The sequence below is a fragment of the Erinaceus europaeus genome, unplaced genomic scaffold (genome assembly GCF_950295315.1).
Source record: "Erinaceus europaeus unplaced genomic scaffold, mEriEur2.1 scaffold_516, whole genome shotgun sequence".
NCBI lineage: Eukaryota > Metazoa > Chordata > Mammalia > Eulipotyphla > Erinaceidae > Erinaceus > Erinaceus europaeus.
This window is the reverse complement of record NW_026647351.1, coordinates 12,136-37,864: the sequence shown is the minus strand read 5'-3', so window position 1 is coordinate 37,864 and position 25,729 is coordinate 12,136. Positions and strand designations below refer to the sequence as shown.

The 25,729-nt window shown below is 40.0% G+C and overlaps 1 protein-coding gene and 1 non-coding gene across 2 annotated transcripts in view; both read left to right on the top strand.

The window, feature by feature from the left end:
- The window catches only part of ELOVL2 (ELOVL fatty acid elongase 2), a 42,012-nt gene extending 16,952 nt beyond the window's left edge, over positions 1–25,060 (top strand). Inside the window, exons 2-8 of the mRNA XM_060183940.1 lie at positions 4,494–4,557; positions 6,670–6,857; positions 12,149–12,226; positions 14,639–14,810; positions 16,079–16,203; positions 16,792–16,926; positions 22,231–25,060. Coding sequence (XP_060039923.1) covers positions 4,494–4,557; positions 6,670–6,857; positions 12,149–12,226; positions 14,639–14,810; positions 16,079–16,203; positions 16,792–16,926; positions 22,231–22,353 — 885 coding nt within the window. The 3' untranslated portion in view covers positions 22,354–25,060. The remainder of the gene's footprint in view (positions 1–4,493; positions 4,558–6,669; positions 6,858–12,148; positions 12,227–14,638; positions 14,811–16,078; positions 16,204–16,791; positions 16,927–22,230) is intronic.
- On the top strand, positions 1,997–2,131 carry LOC132536317 (small nucleolar RNA SNORA68). Its single transcript, XR_009547944.1, has one exon. It is a non-coding gene; the product is annotated as a small nucleolar RNA SNORA68 (small nucleolar RNA).
- Positions 25,061–25,729: the final 669 nt, after the last annotated feature.

Genomic DNA, 25,729 nt, shown 5'->3' with positions numbered 1-25,729 from the left:
TCTCTGTCCCTCTCCATCACCCCATTCCCTTTCAATTTCTGGCTGTCTCTAGCCAACAAATAAAGATAATTAAAAAAAACAAACTTTAAAGGTACATACGTATGCTTTTAGCAGCACAATTAATAATAACCAAAACTTAGAAGCAACCTAGGTGTCCAACATCAGATGAGTGGCTGAGAAATTTGTGGTATATATACATAATGGAATACTACTCAGCTGTTAAGAGTAATGAATTCAGGGGTCTGGCGATTTAAGCGCACATGGCACAAAGAGCGAGGACTGGTATAAGGATCCGGGTTGGAGCCCCAGCTCCCCACCTGCATGGGGGGGGCGTCGCTTCACAAGCGGTGAAGCAGTCTGCAAGTGTCTTATCTTTCTCTCCCTCTCACTGTCTCCCCTTCTCTCTCAATTTCTCTCTGCCCTATCCAACAGCAATGGCAACAGTAATGACAACAAGGGTAACAACAAGGGCAACAACAACAACAAAAAAGAATAATGAATTCACCTTTTCCACCTCATCTTGGGGCTTGAAAGAAGCATGCTAAGTAAAATAAACCAGAAAGACAAAGATGAATATGGGATAATCTAACTCATGGACAGAAGCTGAGAGATGGGAAGGGATTAATAGCATAATGGTTATGCAAAGAGACTCTCATGCCTGAGGCTCCAAAGTCCCAGGTTCAATCCTCTGTACCACCATAAATCAGAGCTGAGCAGTGTACTGGTTAAAAAAAAAAATGAGAAATAAGAACAGAAAGGGGAAACACAAAGTAAATAGCTATAAGGATGTCTCCACTTTTATCTTCTTAAAGCATGACTCAGTCAATACTTTGGATACACGCTTCAATTCTTACTGTCTACCTTACAAATAACTTGTCTGTTGCTCCCTGCACAAAACAGTTCTTCTTCTAGCGTTTGCCCCACAAAACAGTGTTGAGAGATCAATGTGCTGAGAGGATAGTTCTTTCAAAGGCAGGTTAGGGATAGCAGTGTAAAATAGGCCTGAGCGTACATGACTTCAGCTGCCAGAAGTCCAAAGAATCCTATCTGTCCACTATAGCCAACCTCTAAACCTGAGGCTCTCAGGAGTTACCAGAGTTATCAACTTAGTCTGAGCTATTTATTTCTGAACTGGTGAGGTTGGTTTCAAGAATTCAAGATTTGGTTCTCTTTTATATATAATCTTATTTGAGAACTGCCTTTCAGATTTGACAGTCTATTTTGTGATATTAATGCTTTGGGGGATGTTTTAAAAAGCAGTGTGGAAGGAGTTGGAGGTGGGAAGTAATTGTTCTGATTGAATTACAGTAACGTGAAGGTGTTCTGTAAAACTATCACAAAATAAGACAAACATTAAAAAAACAAAGTCTTGAATGGCAGGTGTTTTGTTGGTGGTGTTTTTTGTTTTCTGTTTTTGTACAGCATAATGCCTATGATAAATAGTAGAAAACACAGAATGACTGGAACAAGGAGAAGGAATGAGTAAATAAAAGGGAAGAAAGATGAAGAGAGGGAAAACATGACAAGACAGGAAAAAAGCATAATGAGTAGCCTCCTCATTTAGAGACAATAAAAAGCACGTACAGAGTTGTGATAGATTTTATTTCTGCCTTGCTTCCTGACTCCACTTCTGTAAAATAATCCTTAATGATAGCTACAGTGATTGCACTACTGCCTTTGAGAATAAAATCTGAGCCATCCAGGTGTTCTGGATTAGGCTGTTCCCCTAGGGATCGCAGAGTTCAGACCTTCAAGAATAGATCAGGAAGGGGCCTGGCGGTGGCGTGCCTGTTTAAGTGCACACATTAGCAGGAGTAAAGACTCGAGTTTGAGCCCCTACTCCTCCCCTGAAGGGGGGGCTTGCTTCATGAGCAGTGAAGCAGGTCTACAGGTGTCCCTCTTTCTCCCTCTCTATCCCCCCCTTCCTATCTGCCCTATCTACTAAAAATAGAAAGAAAAAAAAAAAAAGGCCACCAGGAGCAGTAGATTTGTAGTGCAGGCACTGAGCCCCAGTGATAGCCCTGGTTGGGAGAAAAAATAATTCAAACACAGGTGCTAACAGCAAAGGTGGTCTTGTCACCTTTGGAGGACTTTCTATACCCTTCAAAATGAATTTAGTGGTTCTACACATACTGTGGGAAAAGAAAAAAAAAATTAAAAGAATAGATGAGGAAGTGGCCTTCCATGTGAGATTGCCTAGCTTATGTTGAGCTCCAATTGATGCATTTAGGACTAGTTGAGAATCCTGTTCAGCATCCCAGGAGAAAACAAGCTAGGGTTGCCATTTATAACTCTTGTTCTTAGTGGTTGGGGCAGGAGTAACCGGTGATCCAATCGTGGGGCCTGGGAAGTGAATGTCACATCACCAAGGCGACTGTTCTTGAAGGAACTGCTAGATTTTTTATATTGGATTATTTTCTTTATACTTAAGTGGTTTTTCTAAACTCAAAGTTTTCTTTCTTTATTTAGTTCATGTTTTCTCTGTAGTCATGAGTAAAATCAGTGTTTCTTCATTTGACTTACTCAGTTATCATATTGCCCTCTCAGTCCATCTGTATTGTTACAAATAACTGGATTTTATCTTTCTTTATCGCTTAATCCATTGTGTATAAACACCTCATCTTTATCAATTTGTTGATTGATAGGTACTTAAGTTGTTTTGTTGGTTATTGTGAATAATGCAGCAATAAGTGAGTCATCTGACATAGTGGTATCATGCAGGGTTTGGTTCTGAGGCTTCTTACTTAGCCACGTTACACTTAATCCCCATTAGGTCCACTCAGGAGTTCACAGATGATAACACTTCCTCCTTTCTTAGGACTGAGCAGTATTTCTTTCATCTGTGTTGTATCACTCCTTGAAAAATCAAGACACAGTCTGCAGTTACTGATTGCTTGAGTCATCCTGTGCAAAGAGAAGGATCATTTGGTTGTTGTGTCTTTGTGTTTCAGCACCTCACACAGTATTGGCACAAGATGCTCAAGTCAGTTAACACATCAGTGAAGATGTGTCAGTCTGCCTGAAGACTGGAGTGCCCCCTCCTTGTTCAACCCTTTCATTCTTTGCTCACCCTCCTTCCTCTTTTACTCCTGCTTTTCTTCAACTGTGATTAAATTTCTGCAAGACTGTAGAAATACAATCTTAGTTTCCTATTATCTAGGTTTCCTTAGTTCAATAGAAGTTGGAAGATGGATGTTGAACCTATCAAAGCGAAAACATTTAAACATTTCCAGTAAATGGAAATGAAAGGAAGAGTGCCTTTTTTTTTTTAATGTGGTTGGGTGCATCCTTGAGCTAACACTCTTTGCCATGTGTGAGATGCTACTGCATAGATCTGTCCTCTAATGGTAGCACAACCCTATTTAAGATGGTAGATAATTGACCTTTTTTTTTAAATTTCTTTATTGGGGAATTAATGTTTGACATTCGACAGTAAATACAATAGTTTGTACATGCATAACATTTCTGTTTTCCATATAACAACACAACCCCCCCCCTTTAGGTCCTCTGTCATCCTTCTTGGACCTGTATTCTCCCCCCCACCCCAACCCAACCCAGAGTCTTTTACTTTGGTGCATTACGCCAAGACACGACCCTTCTGAAGTCAGGAGATGTCCTGAAGTGTCTTCCATCAAAATCAGAAACTTTCAAGCTTAGCTTCACCTAGATATTTACATAATGAAGGGAAGCTTCTGATAACACTAGTCATCATATATATTATACTAGGTGCTAATATATATCAGTCCCTCATTCCAATATTCTTTTCCCAGCTTCAAGTTTCCAAAGGCCTAATATTCCTTAAGAATTTTCAGGGACAAAGTCACAAATAAGGAAGACCACCAAGTGGGCCGCACTTTTTAGTAGCCAGAACATTAATTCACGCCATTACCACTTCACTTTGAGAGTGAAATGCTTCCAGGATGCTGACTGCCCTGCAGCTCTTAGTGTTGTCAGACTCAACTGCACATGATCATGAACCAAATTAACTGGCCCAACCTTCTTGGAAAATTCCTTCTAGGAACACTTGGCAGGGGGTTGGTATTTTTATCCACCTACCTGCGGTGCCCTAAACCTCAATAGAAGGAGCAGGGAAGACGGTGGGTGTAGAGAGCAGCAAGTGAGTCTGAGTGCTGCAGCCAACTTGTCAAACTTAAGATTCTTAGCATGAATTCTCCAGTCCCAACCTGAATCCAACTAGAGTAGCAATAATTTATCTCTTGTATCCAAGTGACGTTACTGCTATAATACTAAGCAGAAATATAAAAACCTTTTGTAAATGCAGCATGAAGGTAATAGAAAAGTTAACCCTTTTGTGCTTAATTTTGTAACTGGAAAAATCATCTTTAAAGTTATATATTCAACATTGTAGAATACAAGTTAGCTGAAGTTTCACTGGATAGTTACATACTGTCCTGCAGATATAATCTTAATAACACCAAATGGTTTTGAGGGTTAATAAAAAAAAAACACATTAATATTCTCTATCCTTTCAGGAGCATCTAAAAGCCTTTGATGACAGAGTCAATGCTTTTTTGGACTATATGTTTGGACCTCGAGGTAAGTGTGCTACTTGAGAACTTAAAATATTATTTAATAATAGAAAAGTATGGCATTTCTGCTGTCTTGAGTGTTAACATTTAGAGACTTAACAGTCCTCCTCACCTTTTGGTAGCCTTCTCCCAGGACTATGCTCAGTATTTCCTGGGACTACAGCTGTGGGAATATGAGGTAGGAATAGACAGTAATGCAGTACTTGTTCCTGATGCGTCTCTGGTGGCTAAAAGCCAGGTTGTAGCTTTCCTCACAAGCCACAGTGCTGCTTTTTCTCACCAATCTCCACCATCCACTCACACAGTTATTGCAGTCCTTTTCTTTCTTGGTTTCTAGCCACACTGGTAGGCTAGACTCAGAGCTCAGTCACTGAGTCTATCATTCCTTCATTGGCCACTAGACCACCGAGGTAGTGTCCTCTTCCAGTTATTTAAATATAAGCTAAAATATTTTAAGCCTAGTTTTGTGCTGTAGATTAAGCACATAGACTAGGCATCAGATGGTATAGATGCAGTATGTGCACATTTCTATATATCACTTATGCCTCAGTAGAGCTTGCTAGAAATCTCCTATTTGGGCATGGCTAGGGAGTAGAAGCCATTTCAGATTGTGCTTCTAATAAACTAGAAAAAAATGAAAAAAATCACCTGAAAACTCAACAAAATACAACCAGAATTTCTCCACAAACTAATCCACAGCCACCAAGTTACAGAGGCTACTTTGATTGTATCCTGAACTCCCTGGGCAGACGACCTCACCTCCCCTGAGCCCTACCCCACTAGGGAAAGGTGGAAACATGCTGGGGGTATGGATCGACCTGTCAACATCCATGTCCAGCAGAGAAACAACTACTGAAGCCAGACCTTCCACCTTCTGCATCACCAAAAGAATTTTGTTCCATATTCCCAGAGGGGTAAATGTTAGGGGAAGATGACCAGAGGACTCTGAACTCCAATTCGATCAGGACCTGGAGAAGAGGAGAAGGGCGGGGGGGGGGGGGAATATAGAAGGGGCAGGGCAGGGAGTCGGGTGGTAGAGCAGTGGCTAAGCGCAGGTGGCACAAAGCGCGAGGACCGACATAAGGATCCCAGTTCAAGCCCCCAGCTCCCCACCTTCAGGGGAGTCGCTTCACAGGCGGTGGAGCAGGTTTGCAGGTACCTCCCCCCTTGACCTCAACGGTAGCAGTCTTGTAGCCAGTTGTATCATTGTTTTAATGCAGTCAGGAAAAAAGCAGTAGGAAGTCATTCTTAGAAGGCAAGACCTTTATCTGGTTGTTAAGGGATGAGTAGGATCTAAATAATGCCTCTAACTATTTTCAGATTACAGATGTTTTGAGTTTTGAAATGTTCCCTCCAAAATGAAGAGCACCTGATGTATTTGAGTTCTTGACTCCAGGCTATTTGTACGTCTTGGCCATGGTCAGCTTTGGGCCCCTGGTTTGTTTTTCTCATCTCAGTTCTATCTGATTCATAAGCTTCCCAAGCACGGTGTAGTATATGGCTCACTGAAAGCTGTGTCCCCTCCTGTACTGCTCATTGGTCCTACACAAATTCTGAGGTGTGTGGGTCTTAAGTATTATATATCTACAGCTATGTATGACTTCATTCTACCAATCTCATCTTCTCCCTGGGAGGCAGCAGCAAGGTATCTGTCACAGATGGATTCTAGTCTTGACTTTGCAAGTTAATAAAGTGTTATGGACTGTTTGTCATTCATAATATGGCATAATTGGGGCCAGGTAGTTAAGCACACACATTACAGCGTGCAGGGTCCTAGGTTCAAGCCCCTGCTCCCCACCTGCAGAAGGAAAGTTTCACAAGTGGTGAAGCAGGTCTGCAGGTGTCTCTCTATCCAATAATAAAATAAGAATATTTACTTCATACTCAGTTGGAATAAATAAACGGTAACTGGTCCAGAATAGTTCCTTCACTGAAGCCATTTACTCCATAAACCCTTCCTTAGCAAGCCTGTCCTGCTAAATTCTTCTCAATTGCAACCCACGCTCCACTTACTAAAGCAGTGTTATGGTGTCCTGTTGTATTAGACATGAACATATGGCAAGTGTATAACTATACACAAGTATTATTCCTCAGGAATCTCCATTGTGTTTCTTTTCAGATTCTCGAGTCAGAGGCTGGTTCCTGTTAGACTCGTATCTTCCCACCTTTTTTCTTACTGTAATTTATCTGCTTTCCATATGGCTGGGTAACAGATACATGAAGAACAGGCCTGCTTTTTCCCTCAGGGGCACCCTCACTTTGTATAATCTCGGAGTCACACTTCTTTCTGGATACATGCTGGCAGAGGTGAGTGTTTACTGTTTCCAATTGAAATAGCACTTTATTGAAGACACTGATTTACAGGGTTTTGTGTAACAAACATATTTTCCCCAAAATAGCTGTCAGCACATTTCAACCCGAACCAAACTGTTCAAGTCCAGAAACAGAAATTTTCTAGAAGGAATTAAATCTAAATGCTGAAACTGTCCAAGGTTGCTGTTCATCACCATCCCAAGAACTGGGGTTTCAGTGTTTGTTGTCATTCCTTCTGAAATCTCTGTTTATGACTTGAGTGTTTTCTCATCCCAATTCAGGCCTTTTTCATTAATCCTTAGTTTTTCACTGTTACTCAAGCACAATTTGAATGGTGTTATAATTTCCTCCTTTTGCTGATTATGCACCTAAGAATAGACAGCTTGTTAGATGACACACTTTTAAAATTAACCTAAATATCAAAGGCAGTTTCATTCAAATGGTGATATATAGCCCTTGGAAGAGTTCTCTGCCCATCTTTGAAAGTTAGCCTTATGACAGTAGCTATTTCTCAGGGTGACTTCTGCAAACTGAGCTGACAGTCCTGCTGTAGCCACCCTGCTTACAAAAAGAATAGGGACACTTGACATAGAGTGACAAATCCAAGTAATACTGCAGAAAGAATGATTGTCCCTACCTATAAAACCAAAGGTTATTTTACTATAACAAATGTTCCAATGAATAAACAGACTATGACCCACATAGTCAACGACTGCCACCTCTCCAGATTCAAAGGAGGTCTCGAAACTTTACATCAGGCTCAACCTGACGCTGTTGACTGGCTACGGAAGAAGGGCAAACTCTAGAAGAAGAAGAAGAACTTGTATTATTGGTTACAAGCAAATACAAAATCATATAAGTTATAAATGGTACACATATAGCTGCCTTCATGGTATCTTTAAATTTTTAAAAAGATCCTTATTTAAATTAAGTCCTGTCAACCTATAGCATTTATTTATTAGTGAGCTAACACTGATTTACAAAATTATGAGATAACAAGTATAAATTCCACACCTTTCCCACCACCAGAGTTCTGTGTCCCCATTACTTCTTTTGGAAACTGCAGTAGTTATCCCAATGTCACTGATTACACCCATAGCATTTAATCTATGCATTACTCTAACATACCCCTTTCTGCTATTGGTTCAATCACCATTGCCTTACTGAAGTCAAATTCTTAGAAGGAAATTTTAGACACGAGTGTGCAAGAGGTCATGTGAACAACTCAAAAAACATCTCTATATGTACTCATAATCTGCCTGGCTCTAAAATGAGGGCTTTTAGATTCACTACCAGGTAATGGGTTGCATAGAAAAATAAATCCACATGTCATTTTAGAAGAGTTACTTAGGGAACTTACTGTGAGATGTTTGCTGTCCTTAACTCAGGAGAGTAGTGAAGATGCAGTAGGAGCAACAATTCAGTACCTGCTAGTAGATGAGTAAGATCTGGTTTCGGTCCCTGAAAACTCACAAACTTGTGCATTACAGGAGTTAATGATGTGGAAAGGCGCTTTATGTATTCTGAAGTGAGTATCTGCCTTGTTTTTGTTGGTGGTGACTAGTAGGTTTGCGGTTTGAAAAGTCAAGATTTGTTTTTCCTTTTCTAGGGAGAACATTACTTATAGGAACTTATTCCCTCTAAGACTTTTCCTACTGCCTGTATTTTTCTCTTCTCGCTTTTAAATCTTTTGCCTCAAAATTACTAGTTGATTGCCTCTTTGTCATCTGTTATAACATACTTCAGAACAGGCAGCAAATTTTAGTTATTGAGGTGTAGTTGAAAGACTCTAGTTAAAGTGAAAGGTTGATTTAATCTTGCTAAATATTGGGTTGTCAGAACAATCATGTATTTTTCTATGCAAAAAAAAAATGCATCATGACTTTTCCAACAACTGAGTATTATACTCAGGTAAAAATGCTTGTTTTTCACCTAGTTGTTACTAAAATTACTAGCGTTCTCAACAAATAAAGTGTTGATTTTTCTCAGTGGTATCAGATTCTAGAACGCTATATAGCCTTTGCCCTTGTAGAGTGAAGGGCTGGTTGGAAGGAAGATCTCTATGAGATATTTGAGCTGAGACTGAACGATGTAATAAGTCAAGCATATAAAGACCTGGGGATAATATGTTCAAGCAGAGAGAAAATGTAACTACTTTGAGACTTGCAACATTCAGAAACCATAAGCAGCAACAACATAGCCGAGCTGAGGTGGGCACAGAGAATAAAAGCCAGATTCCTCAACAAGGCCTAACTATAATGGAAAGCAATTGGAGGACTGACTGTAGGAGGAGAGTGGTACAATCTCTCTTTTAAATGGCTCATCCACCAGTTACATAGAAAATGGACTGAGAATAAGTTGGAGGTCACGAATGGAATCAGTCCACTTAGGGAATGACCACAGTGCCACAGACAGTAGGTAATAATGGTTTGGATTAAGGTGACGGAGACATTCTTTGGAGGGAGTTAACCTTGTTGAATGATCTGGTTTCTTATTCTTCAGCAATAGTTTCTCTCCTATACACCAGTTCACTGGGGGTTAGGAATGACCCAGAATAAGGAAGTAAGGCATTCTGGAATTTCGGTGCTTAATTCTGCTGTTTTATGTATAAATTGTCAGGGAGTTCTATAAAGATGTCATAAGGAAGAGGCAACCTGGAGTTCCTTGATATAGAACTACAGTCTAACAATAGATTTTTTTTAATCTTTTTTTTTTCTTTTATCAAAATTGTAGGATAAGACAGGTACAATTCCAACCACCAGAATTTGGTATCCCTCTGGGAGTATAGGCCCAAGATCATTATGGGGTGCAGAAGGTGGGAGATCTGGCTTCTGTAATTTCTTCTCCACTGGATATGGGTGTTGGCAGGTTGATCCATACCTCCAGCCTGTTTCTGTCTTTCCCCAGTGTGGTAAGGCTCCGGGGAGGTCATCTGCCCAGGGAAGTCAGGTTGGCGTCATGGTAGCATCTACAACTTAGTGGCTGAAAAGCTTTAAGATATAAAGGAGAACAAACTGTTTAGTAATCAGGAACCTAAAGGTAAGAGTATAGCAGATGAAATTTGGGGTCTTCCTATTGGAAGAAGCTAGGAAGTCTTTTATTTTAGGTATATTCCAAGGAGCCCATGACTTTACTAATTCTGAAAGTATTGTCTGGGATGATGGTGTCAGAGTTGGGAATAGGACTAGAAAGTTGGATCAGGGCAGAGAGTAGCTCCCAAATATGGGAAAAGTAGAAAAATGCTGTTAACTTTAAACTCCATCAGTCTGACCTAGGGCCCATGTCTATTCATACTTAGCACAGGAGCCTTTGTGACCACTGCATCCCTCTTGGTCTGAGGTCAAATTCCATGGTTAGCTAGGAACATTCTAGAGTGCACTCATTTCAGGATCAGTCTTCCTCAAGTAGCCGAGTATATTGACCCAACCTCCCTTCAGAGAGTGGGGCAATTTCTACCACTGTTATTCTACATTGAGAGCAAAATCCTGTAAAGGCCCACAAGAGGGCTTATGATGTTGTTCCTGATGGAGATGACCAGTGATGGTGTAGAGAGGGATCTGTTAGAGGTCTAGGCCCATCATATGTATGTGGGAATCCCAGGACTCCCTGACTAGGGCCCCAGATGATAGGGTGACCTAGGGTGACCTATCATCTGGGTAGTGACCAAAAGGGCCAGCCTCTTATCCAGCTTTTATAGTCCTTACTTTATCTGACAGGGTTAAACTTAAAGTAATTGAGAGAAGTAAAATAGGAAGTAGGTGAGAGTATCTAGGTCTAAGTAGAAACTTTTTTATTCTATTTATTGAATAGAGACAGCAAGAGATAAAGAGGGAAGGAGGACATAGAAACAACTGCAGCCCTGCTTCACCACTGGCAAAGCTTCCCCCCTGCAGGTGGGGACTGGGGATTCGAACTTGGCTCCTTATGCATTGTAATATACAATGCCGGTTCAACCAGGTGTGCCACCATCTGGCCTCAAAACTTTGTGGTGTCTTTCTTTTTTTTAGATCTCTTTGCTGTACATATTGAGTTACTGTAGATTATTGCACACTTTTACTTTGAGGTATAGATTTTCCCCCCAACTTATGGATGCATGTGTCCTGGTCTATATCTAGTTTATGGAATTAAGGAGTCCTATGAACTAGGAAAGGTCTCACCAGGTTATTGTAGCTGGAAGGTTGACATCCCAGACCTGGTGTCTCTGGACATAGTCTGAGAGGTCACGAGAAGCATGAAGGAAAGTGAGCTAAGTTCCAGAGGTTCCAGGACTGGGAGAAATACGGGTTGTATAGAGAAAAGGTTCCTAGCTGTCATAGAGAAGGCAATAGATAATTGTTATTATAACAATTGTTATTATTTAGGAACTTGGTTTACTTTTAAAATCCCATGGTTAGGTTTTACTGTACCATACAAGACCTTACCATGGTTTAATGCTAGTTATAAGTAATGGTATCTTATATACTGACAAGACTACTTGTTTCTGGTCTAAGATTATAGGTGATTTGTAACACTGGGTTTAAACTATTAATACATTTTTAATAATAGAAGATTTTTAATCAATCTTTTTTCACAGAAAACCCTGGTGACAGTATATAATAGATTTCATCAGGAAACTACAAACTTTTTTTTTTACCTTAACAGGATTTACTTTTCTTGATTTGTTAGATAAAGGTTCTAAGACATTCTAAGTGGGTCTTTTTGTTTGTTTGTTTATATCACTAACATCCATAGCTTCACTTTTGGGGAAGCACAGCGAAGTATAATAGCCCTTTGTGGGGGATACCTTATGTTAATTAAAACCATATGCTCTAGAATTTTGAGTTTCTATAGTCATAGTGGGGAAAAAGAGAAAGTTTTTTTGTAGCAAGGATTAAGAAAGTTCATCTCCATAGCTCACCTGGAAGTGTGCTGCTTTGTCATGCATGTGAACCAGGTTTGAGACCAGCCCCCACTGCAGTATCTTTCCCTCTCTCTATCTGGAAAAAGTGAAATAATGAAGCCCTGGTTTCATCAAAAAAAAAAAAAAAAAGAAGAAGAAGAACTTTAAAAGGCCTGGTTTTCATATCTGTAAAGTGATAAGAAATATTTATTTTTAAAAAGTTTGTCCATGTGCTCCGGGTGATGGCGCAGTGGATAAAGCACTCGACTCTTGATCATGAGGTCCCGAGTTCAATCCCCCACAGCACATGAATGCCAGTCAGAAACATGAATAAGAAATGCAGTTCTAATTCATATTCCTGGGTTAATTTGTTCATCTGTTTCTTTGGCTTCCTCCCTCCCACCAGCTTATCCTCTCCACTTGGGAAGGAGGTTACAACTTACAGTGTCAAAATCTTTCCAGTGCTGGGGAAGCCGATGTCCGGGTGAGTTGATGAGAAGTAAATCAACCATCAGTAACAATTTCTTACTGCAAAGCTTTCTCTTAGATATGAGGATGAGGGCTAGAAGCAGGAAGAAAGGATCCTGTGGTAAGAGAAATGACTCCTAAGAAAACATCTTCTGCCTCTCCAATATCAGTCACTCACTGAGTAAACCAGGGTCTCCATTAACAGGTACCTTGGCAGAGTGGAATAAGGAAGTGGCCAATGCTGTCAAGCAACCTGCAGACTGCACTGATACTGCACTCTCTTCTGTGCAGGAGTTAAGAATATGGGTGCTTCTGAGTTTTTTGAGTTGACACTAGATCTAGTCTCTGAATATGTCTTCTGTTAAATAGTTCAAGTATTAGCCTAGTTAAAGTTGAGAATATTCTCACGTATTGAGTTGGTGATATCAACGCCTGAGGAAGTTTTGTTCTTAAGGTTTACCATAAAAGAGAGAAGACTAGAGCACTGCTCCACCCTAGCATGTAAGTCGGTGCTATAATCAGCTCCAAAGAATGATTTGAAGTGACTTTAAAACAGCATTCTGACTGGACATCCCTGTTAGGATATGTCCTAACAGAAGTCAGCATTTTGGGTGCATTGTTTAATAATATAACTGTGTTAAAGCTATCACTGATAATAGGATAAATTGGTTTATCTTATTTGAATATATTTTTCTGACTTTTTTAAAAAAAATTAATTATCTTTATTTATTTATTGTATAGAGACAGTCAGAATTCGAAAAGGGGAGATAGAGAGAAAGAGACAGAGAGACACCTACAGCTTCGCTTCACCACTTGTAAAAGCTTTCCCCCTGCAGGTGGGGACCGGGGGCTTGAACCCTGGTTCTTGCGCATTAAAACATGTGCGCTCAACCAGGTGCACCACCACCCAGCCCTTTTTAGCTTTCTTTACAGAAAATAACCAGTTAATCTGTGTGACAGCCTAGTACAAGGAACACTAAATGCCAGATGGCACTCACTAAGTCTAATTTTCAAAAAAAGATTGGGGTTCTTAAAAAGTTGGGAGGTAAATCCTGGAAGATTAGTCATGACAAAAAGACACATAGGAAGGGGCCAGACAGTGGTGCACCCAGTTGAACACATATGTACCATTTACTAGGACCTGGGTTCAAGGCCTCAGTCTCCATCTGAGGGGGGAAAGCTTCGTGAGTGGTGAAGCAGTGTGCTGCCTGTGTGTCTATGCAGTAAATAAGACATATCGGAACCACTTGGAAGGGACTCCCATTGTTAAAGATGGCACAGTTTGAATATCAAGAAGAATATTGGCTGGCTCTTCAGTGACAGTATCTTATGATCCAGCACTATGTAGTGGTTATCAGAGTGGGGGCTGCAGTGAGTCATATGTGCACCTGGGAAACTACAACCTGGACTCAAACTTTTACAAAGCAACTTTAAGTCAAGAATAATTTAAAATTTTACATAATTGGATGGTTTTCAAACAAACTGTAAGTTTAGAATACTAAAAAGCATCTCATTATTTGCTTAAAAGACCCGACTACCTAGGAAAAGAATTGAAAGAATCAGATAATTACCTTGCCTTTTTGTATGTGAATTTCCAACAACAAAACTTCGGTCTCTAGAAGATAAAACATGAATTAACAAGAAAAGTAGAAAAACACCATTTTGTAACTCCTAGTGAAATAAGGATGTGAAAGCATCTACCTGTAAATATTTTAGAAAGTATCTGTGACTCTCTGTGGCTTGCACAAAACTTCTAGTTTGATGTGAATTTCATAATACGATCTGTCAGGCAACTAACCACCTGAACTCACCATTGGACTATAAGTTGAACCACCAGGGGAAAGCAACCCCTAGATGAGACTGCAGGCACACAGAAACACTCAAGACATATGCCTAAAACCTTGAGCTGAAGTCAGCCAGTCCTCTAAATCTAATAACTATTTATAAGAAAGTGACTTGGGAATACAAATGAAGGAGGGAGCAGCTGATTTAGCCTGGCAAAAGGTTAGGTAAGTCCTAGATAAAAGGAAATTGATGATGACTAGGAATAGAAATTTTCTGAAGGAACAGGATTTTGGTGGTGGGTATGGTATGAAACTATATCCTATAAACCTATAAATAATTGTAAAAATAATAAAATTTCAGGAAAGGGCATTGGACCCAGAGATATACCTCAGTGGTATGCTTGAATGGAATATGGGAAATAATCTATAGAGGCTAGGGAGGATCCCATTATCAACCAGTAGTCATGGAGCGTCCTGGTTCTGTGGGCACAGAGGAGTAACTATCAGGAAACTATATGGGAAAGATAGTCATTTTCATTAGAGTGGGGTGGGCTGCTTACAAAAGGGTATATGAGGCCCAGACAGCTGTGTATGAAACCTTTTCCTTATTCACTTTTTCTTTTTCCATTTTAAAATTCTTGTAGGTAGCTAAAGTCTTGTGGTGGTACTACTTCTCCAAATCAGTAGAGTTCCTGGATACGATTTTCTTTGTTTTGCGAAAAAAAAACAGCCAAATTACTTTTCTTCATGTTTACCATCATGCTTCTATGTTTAACATCTGGTGGTGTGTTCTGAACTGGATACCCTGTGGACAAAGTAAGTTCTTTTCAGTTTTCTGTAGTGGGTCCTGCAAAAACCTCCCACTGAGGCTCTTGTGTGAGCATTACATGGGGACAGGAAAGAAGGCAACAGTAGTACACAGGAAGAAGGACCCATGACCATCCCAGTTCCATTTCTAGCCTTTGATACTAGCCAAGCCTGAGTGCACATTAAATTCTTCAAAGAAAAGGAAAGAGACCAGCGCATCAGAGCTCCCCCCAGTGCAGTAAGTGTCCCATGAGGTGTACCAAGCACTGCTCAGTTCTGGCTTATGGTGGTGCAGGGGATTGATCCTAGGACTTTTTAAAATTTACTTGCCTTTACCCATATTTTTAATCCAGAACTGGGAAACCAGCTAGAGAATTTAATTAACCAGTATACCTGCAGTGCTTTTTAATGGTTAATTTTATCATAACCTTAAGAGGTAATTATCATACTCATTGTCCAAATGATAATATAAAATTTTATAGCCATACACTAAGGGATATGAGGAACAGAGCTAAGGGTGGACCGCAGGACTGGTAACTCAGACCAGACATCTGAATTCCTGCCTTACTTTTATAAAGCTTTCACTTAGTGTTGGGCACTGTTCTGACTACTTTGTTTTGATTTTTTTTATTTAATCCGAACAACAGCAGTTCTTTTCAAAAAAAAAAAAAAGAAGAAGAAAACTTTGTTTCTGAATACTACACCTCATGCAGCTAAACCCTTTATGTATCGTGCATATTGATGAATTATAAAGACAATGTAGTATTGGAGTACAGGCTAACACAGCAAATACCTCAAGATCAAACTTCAGGTATCCTTTGTCCTAAAACCCCAGGCAACAGCCCAGCACTTTATCACTTCTCTTAAATATTTCCCTGCATCCACTGGCTCCTAGGTCACTTGCAGGTAGGATTCATTTACTTTAGTGTCGTGGATCAAGGTTCCTTCAACAGTTACAATGATGAGTCAGGTCTTACTAACACAGCCACCGTCTTTAAACGTTTCTCTCTTTAACTAGCTGCTAGAACTGACAGAGAAAAGGGTTGAAAAACCCTTGTAATAGAAATCACCTGTTTTGTTGCACTGAGAAATCATGCCAGTGTAGTTTCTCCACCAAGAAGATGTTGCTGTGTCCTAGGGTAAAGGCACAGTAATCTGATAGCAGCTGCTTAGTGTCCATCTTCAGTACATAATGCACAGGAAAATCTCTTTTGCCCGAAAGTGAACTTTTCTACTTGCTAGAAGTGCTGTGATTTTTTTCTGCTGCCTTCCCACAGGTTTCTTCGGTCCGACACTGAACAGCTTTATTCACATCCTCATGTATTCCTACTATGGGCTTTCAGTGTTTCCTTCCATGCACAAGTATCTCTGGTGGAAGAAGTACCTCACACAGGCTCAGCTGGTATGTTATTCCTCCTCTCAGTTCTTTTCCATGGAAACAACTAAACATTCTTGCGTGGGGAAAGGGATTGGGAACCTCAGCCTTAGAGATCAAAGGCTTTTCCATGTGCTGAGACTGCCTGTTTTTTCTCTAAAATTGCCTTTTACAGATTTAAGTCATGTGTGTCAAAATTTTCTTTGTGCATAAATGCCTTGCTGTGAAGGAAAAGACAGTAAGCCTGCAGATCTGAGACTACTAAAGGGGGCAGGCATGGAGAAGTAGGGGTCCACTGCCTTCTGATAGAGGGTGAGGTGTGCTAATGTATTTTTGGAAGGCGTGGAAGTGTATTCCAGAGACAACTGTGAGCTTGTAAATCTATATTCCCACAATTTATGATTTTAACTTTTAAAAGATGTCATGCTAAGGGGGAAAAAAATGCCATGCTTTAAAAAGTAGGTAAATACTTCTAAAAAATTAACGTGTACGTTAGAACATTTTATTTAAATAATTTCAGCTGCTATTCTTCCATGACAGTATAACAACTATCCATACTTAATTTCTGAATCAGATCAATAGTGGACAGTTTCTCATGGGTACCTGCCCTTGCAGGTGCAGTTCGTGCTCACCATCACACACACCTTGAGCGCTGTCGTGAAACCCTGTGGCTTCCCCTTCGGCTGCCTCATCTTCCAGTCTTCTTACATGCTCACATTAGTCTTCTTGTTTCTAAATTTTTATGTTCAGGTAAGTAAAATGTACATTATTTGGTGATTACTATCAACTGTACACTTAAGTAGTATAGAAGCACACGCCTCTCCTGTTCCTCCAAGGAGAACCATCATTAATAGTCTAGTGGGTGGTGTGATAAACACTGCAGTGCATGAACATCCAGAAACAGACATTGTGTCATGTGTGTGCATCATGCCGCTAAAGCCTGGCATTTGACACACACTGTAAGACACTAAACACAGTCTAGTAGATTCACCAGAATATTTTTTTTACATCAAAATTACTGGTCTTTATTTCTTTTTCCCCCTTTTATTAGTGATTTAATAGTGATAAACAAGATTGTGGGATAAGAGGGATACAATTCCATAAATTCCCAACCAGCAGAGTTCCTTACCCCATTCCCTTCACTGGAAGCTTCTCTATTCTTTATCCCTCTGGGAGTATGGACCAGAGATCTTTATGGAGTGCCGAAGGTGGGAGGTCTGGCTTCTGTAGTTGCTTCTCCACTGGACATGGGCATTGACAGGTCGATCCATACTCCCAGCCTATAGGCCCTAGTAGGGCAGGGCTCTTACCAGAAGATTTTTCTGCAGCATTTTTTTTTCTTTTTTTTTTTTCTTGCCACTTAACTCTTTGGCCAAAGGAAGAAAGAAAAAAAAAGTGAGAAATTATCTGGTTAACAGTGTTTGGTCTACACAATGAGAAATAGACATGGTGGTCTTAAAATGATGATAGCAATATGCAAATGGCTTGACAGAAAAATCTGATAAAATTTACTGCCAGTGTAAAGCCAGGTTGCACGCTTTGGTAGACCAATGGCATGCTGGTGTGCAGATCCGTCACAGAGCTCACTTGTCCCTCCTTCCAAGTGTGGCAAGTCTGAAAGCGGGGCTAGTCATCTAGCAGTCTTCAAGAAGCCATCAATTCTGTAGCCAGTTTATATAGAACTGTGTGTTCCCTGCTAAATGTAACAGATGTTAGAAATTGGTAGGAAGGGAGTCAGGCAGTAGCACAGCGGGTTAAGCACACATGGCGCAAAGCTAAGGACCAGAAGGATCCCAGTTTGAGCCCTTGGCTCCCCACCTGCAGGGGAGTCACCTCACAAGCGGTGAAGCAGATCTGCAGGTGTCTATCCTTCTCTCCTCTTCTCTGTCTTCCCCTCTTCTCTCCATTTCTCTGTCCTATCCAACAACGACAACAATAATAACTACAACAATAAAGCAACAAGGGCAACAAAAGGGAATAAATAAAACAAAGAATATCTTAAAGAAAGAGAGAAAAGAAAAGAAATTGGTAGGAAGAAGTCATGTTCTTTCTGTCCCCATGGAGGGAAGGGCTATATGATTCCTGACAAGTTTCTTGAAAATGGTGGAAACTTTTTTTTTATTATTATTTAAGAAAGGATTAATTAACAAAACCATAGGGTAGGAGGGGTACAATTCCACACAGTTCCCACCACCCAATCTCCATATCCCACCCCCTCCCCTGATAGCTTTCCCATTCTCTATCCCTCTGGGAGCATGGACCCAGGGTCATTGTGGGTTGCAGAAGGTAGAAGGTCTGGCTTCTGTAATTGCTTCCCTGCTGAACATGGGCGTTGACTGGTCAGTCCATACTCCCAGTCTGCCTCTCTCTTTCCCTAGTGGGGTGGGTCTCTGGGGAAGCGGAGCTCCAGGACACATTGGTGGAGTCTTCAGTCCAGGGAAGCCTGGCTGGCATCCTGATGACATCTGGAACCTGGTGACTGAAAAGAGAGTTAACATACGAAGCCAAACAAATTGTTGAGCAATCATGGATCGCAAGCTTGGAATAGTGGAGAGGAAGTGTTAGGGGGGTACTCACTGAAAACTCTAGTGTACTTCTGCTTTCAGGTATATATTTTGCAGTAGTTTATGGATACGTGTGCACATAAGCTCTCTCTCACAGAAACTGGTGTATATCTAGGTTTTGGGACTTTGTTAGAAAGTGAACTACCTGAGATGAAATTAGAGTATACTATGAAAGGAAAGGTCTCACCCGAGTAATGAAGCTGAAGGGTTGTCATTCCATGGCTGAAGTCTCTGGACACAGTCTGAAGTGAAGCATGTTGAGGTGGCAATCGTTGTGTTGGTTAGGTTGTGATCGGCAGATGCAATATTATTTGATATGGATTGGGAGAGGCATACGGGCAAGTGGGCCCTATCCAATGGTTCCAGGACTGGGGGAAGTAGAGGCTCTATAGTGGAGATGTGAGGTTCCTGCTGTCTTAGGGTTCAAAAAGACAATGGATAGTTAATGTTATCATCACATTATTTGGTAATTGGGTTAACTTTGAAAAGTCCTTTTGTTAGGGTTTACTGTACAGTACCCAGTATCTTGTATATAGCTGTGCTATTGGATGCTTCTGATCTACTTGGTCTAGGCTTTTGAGAGAGTCTGCATATCAATTACACAGCCTATATATTGAAAAGATTCAGTTTGTGTTTTGAAAAACTTCGAGACATACAATTAATCTTCCCCCTCTCATATTAATTAACTAGTGATTTATATGACTACATTTTACTAGGAGTGTACATAAACACCATTCCCACCACCAAAAGACTGTGACCCATCCCTCCCACCCACTCCCACCCCCCACTGGCCCAGGAAGCTGCATGTCTACCCCTCACCACAGGGTTTTTACTTTGGTGCCCTACTTAGAATTTGATCAGGTCCTGCTTTTAGTTTCCCTTTCAGATCTTCTTTCTCAACTTCTGTTGATGAGTGGGATCATCCCATACTCATCTTTATCTTTCTGAGTTAGCTCACTTAACATAATTCCTTCTAGCTCTGTCCAAGATGGGTCAGAGAAGGTGGGTTCATTGTTCTTGATAGCTGCATATGGTGGAAACTTCTTTGCTGTTTAGTGGAGAGGGTGGTACAGACAGGATTTGGACTCGATAATGTAGTGGAATAGAAGAACTTAGCATGCTCATATGTACCACTGATAACATATGTCACAGACAACTGTGAGCGACAGCAGTCCTTGTCTGTCAAAACAGTTCAAAAGGCTCTCCCACCTTGATAATGAGCTACTACAAAGGCACATCTTCATATTTGGAAATTGGCACCTCTCTTAAGAAGAAAAACATTCGTGGTCTGGGAGGTGGTGCAGTGGATAAAGCTTCGGACTGTCAAGCCATGGGCTCCAGAGTTTGATCCCCGGCAGCACATGTACCAGAGTGATGTCTGGGTCTTTTCTCTCCTCCTCCCTTTCTAATAAAATATGCTGAAAGAAAGAAAAACATTTTAGTTAAAAAGAAAAGTGTTTCATGATTTTTATGGCAAAGGACTTACTGTAAAACTTCCTAGAAGAAGGAAGTTAAGAATGAATTTATACGAACAGGAAAAGAACTCCCTGATTTTGATTTTTTTTAAAATTTTTTTATTTAAGAAAGGATTAATTAACAAAACCATAGGGTAGGAGGGGTACAACTCCACACAATTCCCACCGCCCAATCTCCATATCCCACCCCCTCCCCTGATAGCTTTCCTATTCTCTATCCCTCTGGGAGCATGGACCCAGGGTCATTGAGGGTTGCAGAAGGTGGAAGGTCTGGCTTCTGTAATTGCTTCCCCGCTGAACATGGGTGTTGACTGGTCGGTCCATACTCCCAGTCTGCCTCTCTCTTTCCCTAGTAGGGTGGGGCTCTGGGGAAGCTGAGCTCCAGGACACATTGGTGGGGTCTTCAATCCAGGGAAGTCTGGCCGGCATCCTGATGGCATCTGGAACCTGGTGACTGAAGAGAGAGTTAACATACAAAGCCAAACAAATTGTTGAGCAATCCTGGACCCAAAGCTTGGAAAAGTGGAGAGGAAGTATTAGGGAGGTACTCACTGCAAACTCTAGTGTACTTCTGCTTTCTTACTTTGGTGCCATACTCCAAACTCAGTCAATTTCTGCTTTGCGTTTCTACTTCTTTTTTTTTTTTTTTTACATGCATAACATTCCCCAGATTCCCATTTAACAATACAACCCCCACTATTTAATTCATCATTTTTCATGGACCTGTATTCTCCCCACCCACCCACCCACCCCAGAGTCTTTTACTTTGGTGTAATACTCCAATTCCATTTCAGGTTCGACTTGTGTTTTCTTTTCTAATCTTGTTTTTCAACTTCGGCCTGAGAGTGAATGGGGGGATGATCTCACTCTCAGGCCGAAGTTGATTTTGATATTTTTTTTAAAAAATCCATTATCAGCTGCTTTGATGAAAACTCTTTGGGGAAAAATAAAATCTTTTAAGGCAGACTGGAGTAGGAAGTTTTTCACTTAACTAATCTTCTTCTTAATGAACAATTTAAATAGAAGATTTTAGATGCAGTCCCAGAGCAACAAGCAAGAAGTTGACTCACCTAAAGTAACAGGCCCCTGGTGTTTGAGAGGGAAAATAGAGAACATCCTGAAAATGTAAAGAGCCATCATATTTAAACTGTAGTTTTTAGAAGTATACTCCTGTTACTTTTTTCCTCTTCAAACAAGAAATCTTTTTATTTTTAGCTTTCTTTTGCTAAAAGTAGAGTTGGACAAAAATGTAACAGGGAACTGAGCTCCTTGATTCCTGAAATTAGACTAGGCGGCCTCAACTCTTATCAAGAAATATTTCTGTAGATAGTGTCAAAGCAAATATACCCACTGAAGAAATCAAACAGTCACTCCTGTCCTCCCAACAAAAAGCCAAGTGTTATAATGGAAGGCCTTGGACAGTGTGTTGGGTGTGAAACTTGGGGAGCAGTTTCATTGCCAGGGTGGGAAGCTGACCAGTAAACTGCTTCTTAACCTTACTGTTGGTTCAGATGGAAACTTGGGTCTTTAAAACTGGTCACTGAGCAGATAATTTCAGTCTTAATCCTTGTCTATACCATTGTTTTAAAAGAGAGAAAGATGAGATAAAGATTGGGTATTGTGTCAGCATAGAAAAGAAATAGCAAAAAAAAAAAAAAAAAAAATCAAGCCAGAATCCCAAGTACCCATATTTTCAATATAGCTTTTTTTTTTACAAGTACTATATCCTATTTGGAAGCAACTAAGTCAGAAAATATTTGAATGCTAACTACGTATTGTGAAGGGAACCTAGTGTAGATGAAGCAATCTTCAGTGAAATTCATGTATTTATCTCTTTTTTACCCTGTTTATTTTTCCTCCAAACATCTAACAGTTGTCATATTTTGAACGAGAACTATTAGGAAATTAAATGCCTGATAAAATCATCAGTTGTGTTTGACTATGCCATAATAGATACATGGTTATATTAAAGAGTAATTTTTTGGTTTTGTCTCCAATCTGAACACTTCCTCCAGACATACCGAAAAAAGCCAATGAAGAAAGTTACAGAAGAAGCATCTGTGGGAAAAGAAGTTAAGAATGGCTTTGCCAAAGCTTATCTCACTGCAGCTAATGGACTAGACAAGAAAGCTCAATGAACATCCAGTAATAGAAAAAGCACATAACTGTATAACAGATTCGCTTGTTTTAAAGCAAAGACTGAATTGAAAGTTTTATATATATATTAGCATAAACTAACTTCTTTTGTGTCTATAAGTCATTTGTATCTGGGATGTGTTAATATATTGCTATTAGGTTACTCTGTTAGCCGAACGCTTCCTCAGCTCCTCCTCCCAGCACAGACTGAACCCCTCACCAGAATCTCTTTATAATGCCTTATATACACACAGAGCCAGGAATATAAGAGCGTTGTTTTTCATAAGTAGTTTTCCCTCAAGAAAAGTTAGTCTCCTTCAGATTAAAATGTTGAAAATAAAATGTTAATTACCATCTAAATAGACTAGGTTCTAATTAATACTAAAGCAATAACTGCCTGTGTATGAAGTAGTGAGTTCATTTAGGAACAACCCCAGAAATTACTGGAAGAGGTTTGTAAGTGAAAGAAACAGCAAGCAGAACTTGAAGCTAGAGTCTGTTCATGGAATACCCATTTTTATTTAGAAAATAAATGTCAAATCCTCATGGCTCAGGGGCTTGCAAAGTTATTCCTCAGTTTTAATGTCTCCCCTAATTACGCATGTATTCCCACATTTCATATTAAAAGTAGCATCTGAAGTGGCTGCCCATTTTCTCAACAAGGATGCCAGTCCACGTTGCTGTATTCTTGGGAACCATATTTGCAAATCAGAACCAATAGAAAGGGGCAAATTGGACCTTGAATCTGCCAGCATTTTCTTGTGTGCCTACCTGTTAGTACTGCCCCCAAATACCTATCACTCTCTGCAAATTAAAGTTTTTCAAAGAGGGAGGGCATGGAAAGAGTCCATGAAGAAAAATGTCAGTAGAGCAAACTAGGGTCAAACACAAAAAGCAGGGGGAAGCCTCAGTGTGTACCTTCTCTCTCCCTAAGTTGGTGTGAATACTAATGGTCCAAAACTGTGAAAAGAACAATCTTTGAAGAGTCTGTTGAAAGGTCACACACACCCTATGAAACTGAAATTGCCAGTATCCTTTAAACAAGCTTGCCGACATGGGCACTTGATACACATCAACTTTTTTTTTTAAGTCTTAATGTTGACATCAGATGTTTAAGTGCTAGGAAGGTATGTACATCATGCCACCAGCAAGTCAGTCTGTTTGAAAGTGCCTTTTTATTTTTCCCACATTCACCCCCTTAACAGTCATTTTTTAATTCTATTCCCTGTTTAAAGAAAAACACTGACTTTTGGTACTGTGTTTCTGATGTTTTGTGTAAAGTACCCTTTCAGAAGCTGGCCTGCTTTTTAAAGAGAGACTGCCCTTGGTGAATGTGTGTTGCCCTCCAGTAGGTCTTCTCTAGAGTAGATCCAGTTCTGTTCAACAGTTTTGTCCTTGGGTTGATTTTTCTAAACCAGTGTTAAGACTTAGGCTCTCAGGTGCTCGGTCCCCACACTTCCATCGCATAACTATTAATAAGCATTGTTCTGCCCCCAGAGATGTATTTTAAAACAAGGGCTAGCTTTGAGGCTGACTAGTACTGCTTCTGATAAAACACATTTGAACTCAACACTGGAGCGAAAATCTGTTACCAGTGTGCATTATCAACTCAGACGGAAGCTAAAAAAAGACACATACTACTGGTCACTAAGTCCAGCTTATCCTTAACTGTCACCAAGGCAGCCTCCTACCCCTACCTGCAGTTTTGGGAGCATTCAGGGGTTCTTAGGTACACAACAAAGAGGGAACATTCTCAGCAGAACTACAAGCAGCTTGAAACCTCAAATCAAAGTGGAAAAAAAAAAAATCCTGCACAGTTTACACTTGCAAGGCCAGTTTCCTCAGAAGACTCAGAATGTCTATTTGCAATTTGGTATTTAATTCTATTGAAGTTGAATGTAACACGAATAGCCTTAAGACATTCAAGGGCTGGTAGAAACAGAGCTGTGAAATCTTGCTACAGACATTCATTGAATCAGGTAAATATTTTAACATGTCAGTGAACAAAACGGGTAATGGCTTATAGCAAACTCTTTAAAAAAAAGATGTAAAATGTTTTTTCCAGCTAAATTTTTATCTTAGCCATATGAATAAAAACACCCTCAACTTTTAAAACTAACAAAATAGAACATTTACCTAGTGAAAGTCAACATACAGTTTTGACCATCAGAGTGATGTGCTCAACTATTCAGGCTATTTGGATAAAATCTTCCCTACTCGTGTGTGATACATGCATTTTTATTTTAAGGTAAGATTCTATTTACTGTGAGGAGTAGGGCAGCATTTTGTGTATAAGAGACCATTCTAGTTCTTTCCAGTATTCCCGTATCTTTTATGAAAAATACGGATGTCACTTTTTTATTCCCTTTGAAATTTCTTGTATCTTAAGATCATAGGAGAGGGAGACAGGAGAAAGTTTTTGTGTTTTTTTTTTTTTTTTTTTTTTTTTTGGTAGACAGAAAAAGCATTTTGAGTGGCCAGGCAGTGGCATACCTGGTTAAGCATACACGCTGCAGTGTTGCAAGGTTGCAGGTTCAAGCCCTTGGCCCCCACCTGCTGGGGAAAATCTTCACAAGCAGTGGAGCAGGGCTGTAGGTGTCTCTCCCTCTTCTCTCAATTCCTCTCTTTCTCTATCCAATAATAAATAAGTAAAACCATTAAAAAGCATTTTGTGTGACTGTTCTATAATAAATTGATTTTTACACTACAGCATCTTGTAACTTGTCTTACTTGGTTCAACAGGGTTAAAGCATATGGTGTGGTATTCTAAATGATGTCTTACTCAGGAATTTCTTAATAAAGTAGTATTTTAGCAACTAGTTTTTTAGACAGTTATTTTGGTAAGTAGATTTTTATGTAGTGTTACTACCTGTGCAAAACACTCATATACCAAGTTAAACTACTTCAGAAAATGGTTATTCACAAGAAAAAAATATATATATATATGTAATGCCAGTTAAATAAGCAAAGACTAACAAATCACTGAAGATGAAGCAAAGGAGGAATGTGGATTGGCAGCCAAAGCAGTACTGCAGTGCTCTGCTAGGAGAGACATGGACACCTGTGCTGGCCTGGCCACAGTGAACCTGGAGAGACTTAGGTCAAGGTCATGGGTCGATCACAGACTGGGGCTGTATCAGTGTGACGTTAAGGAGAACAAAATATTCCAAAAGAAAGTAACAGAAATTTGTTCGAAGTAAGCTTATGATGTTACTTAAGTTACTGAATTGTAACAAGGATAGGCAAAAAATATATTAAGGGAAGGTAGGAGGAGAGGGAAAGAGAATAGGAAAAGAAAATAGAATTGAGAGTGGACACTGAACAGAAATTTTCTCACTGAGGGTGATGGTTTGAGGTGCAGAGGGGATTTGCACATCT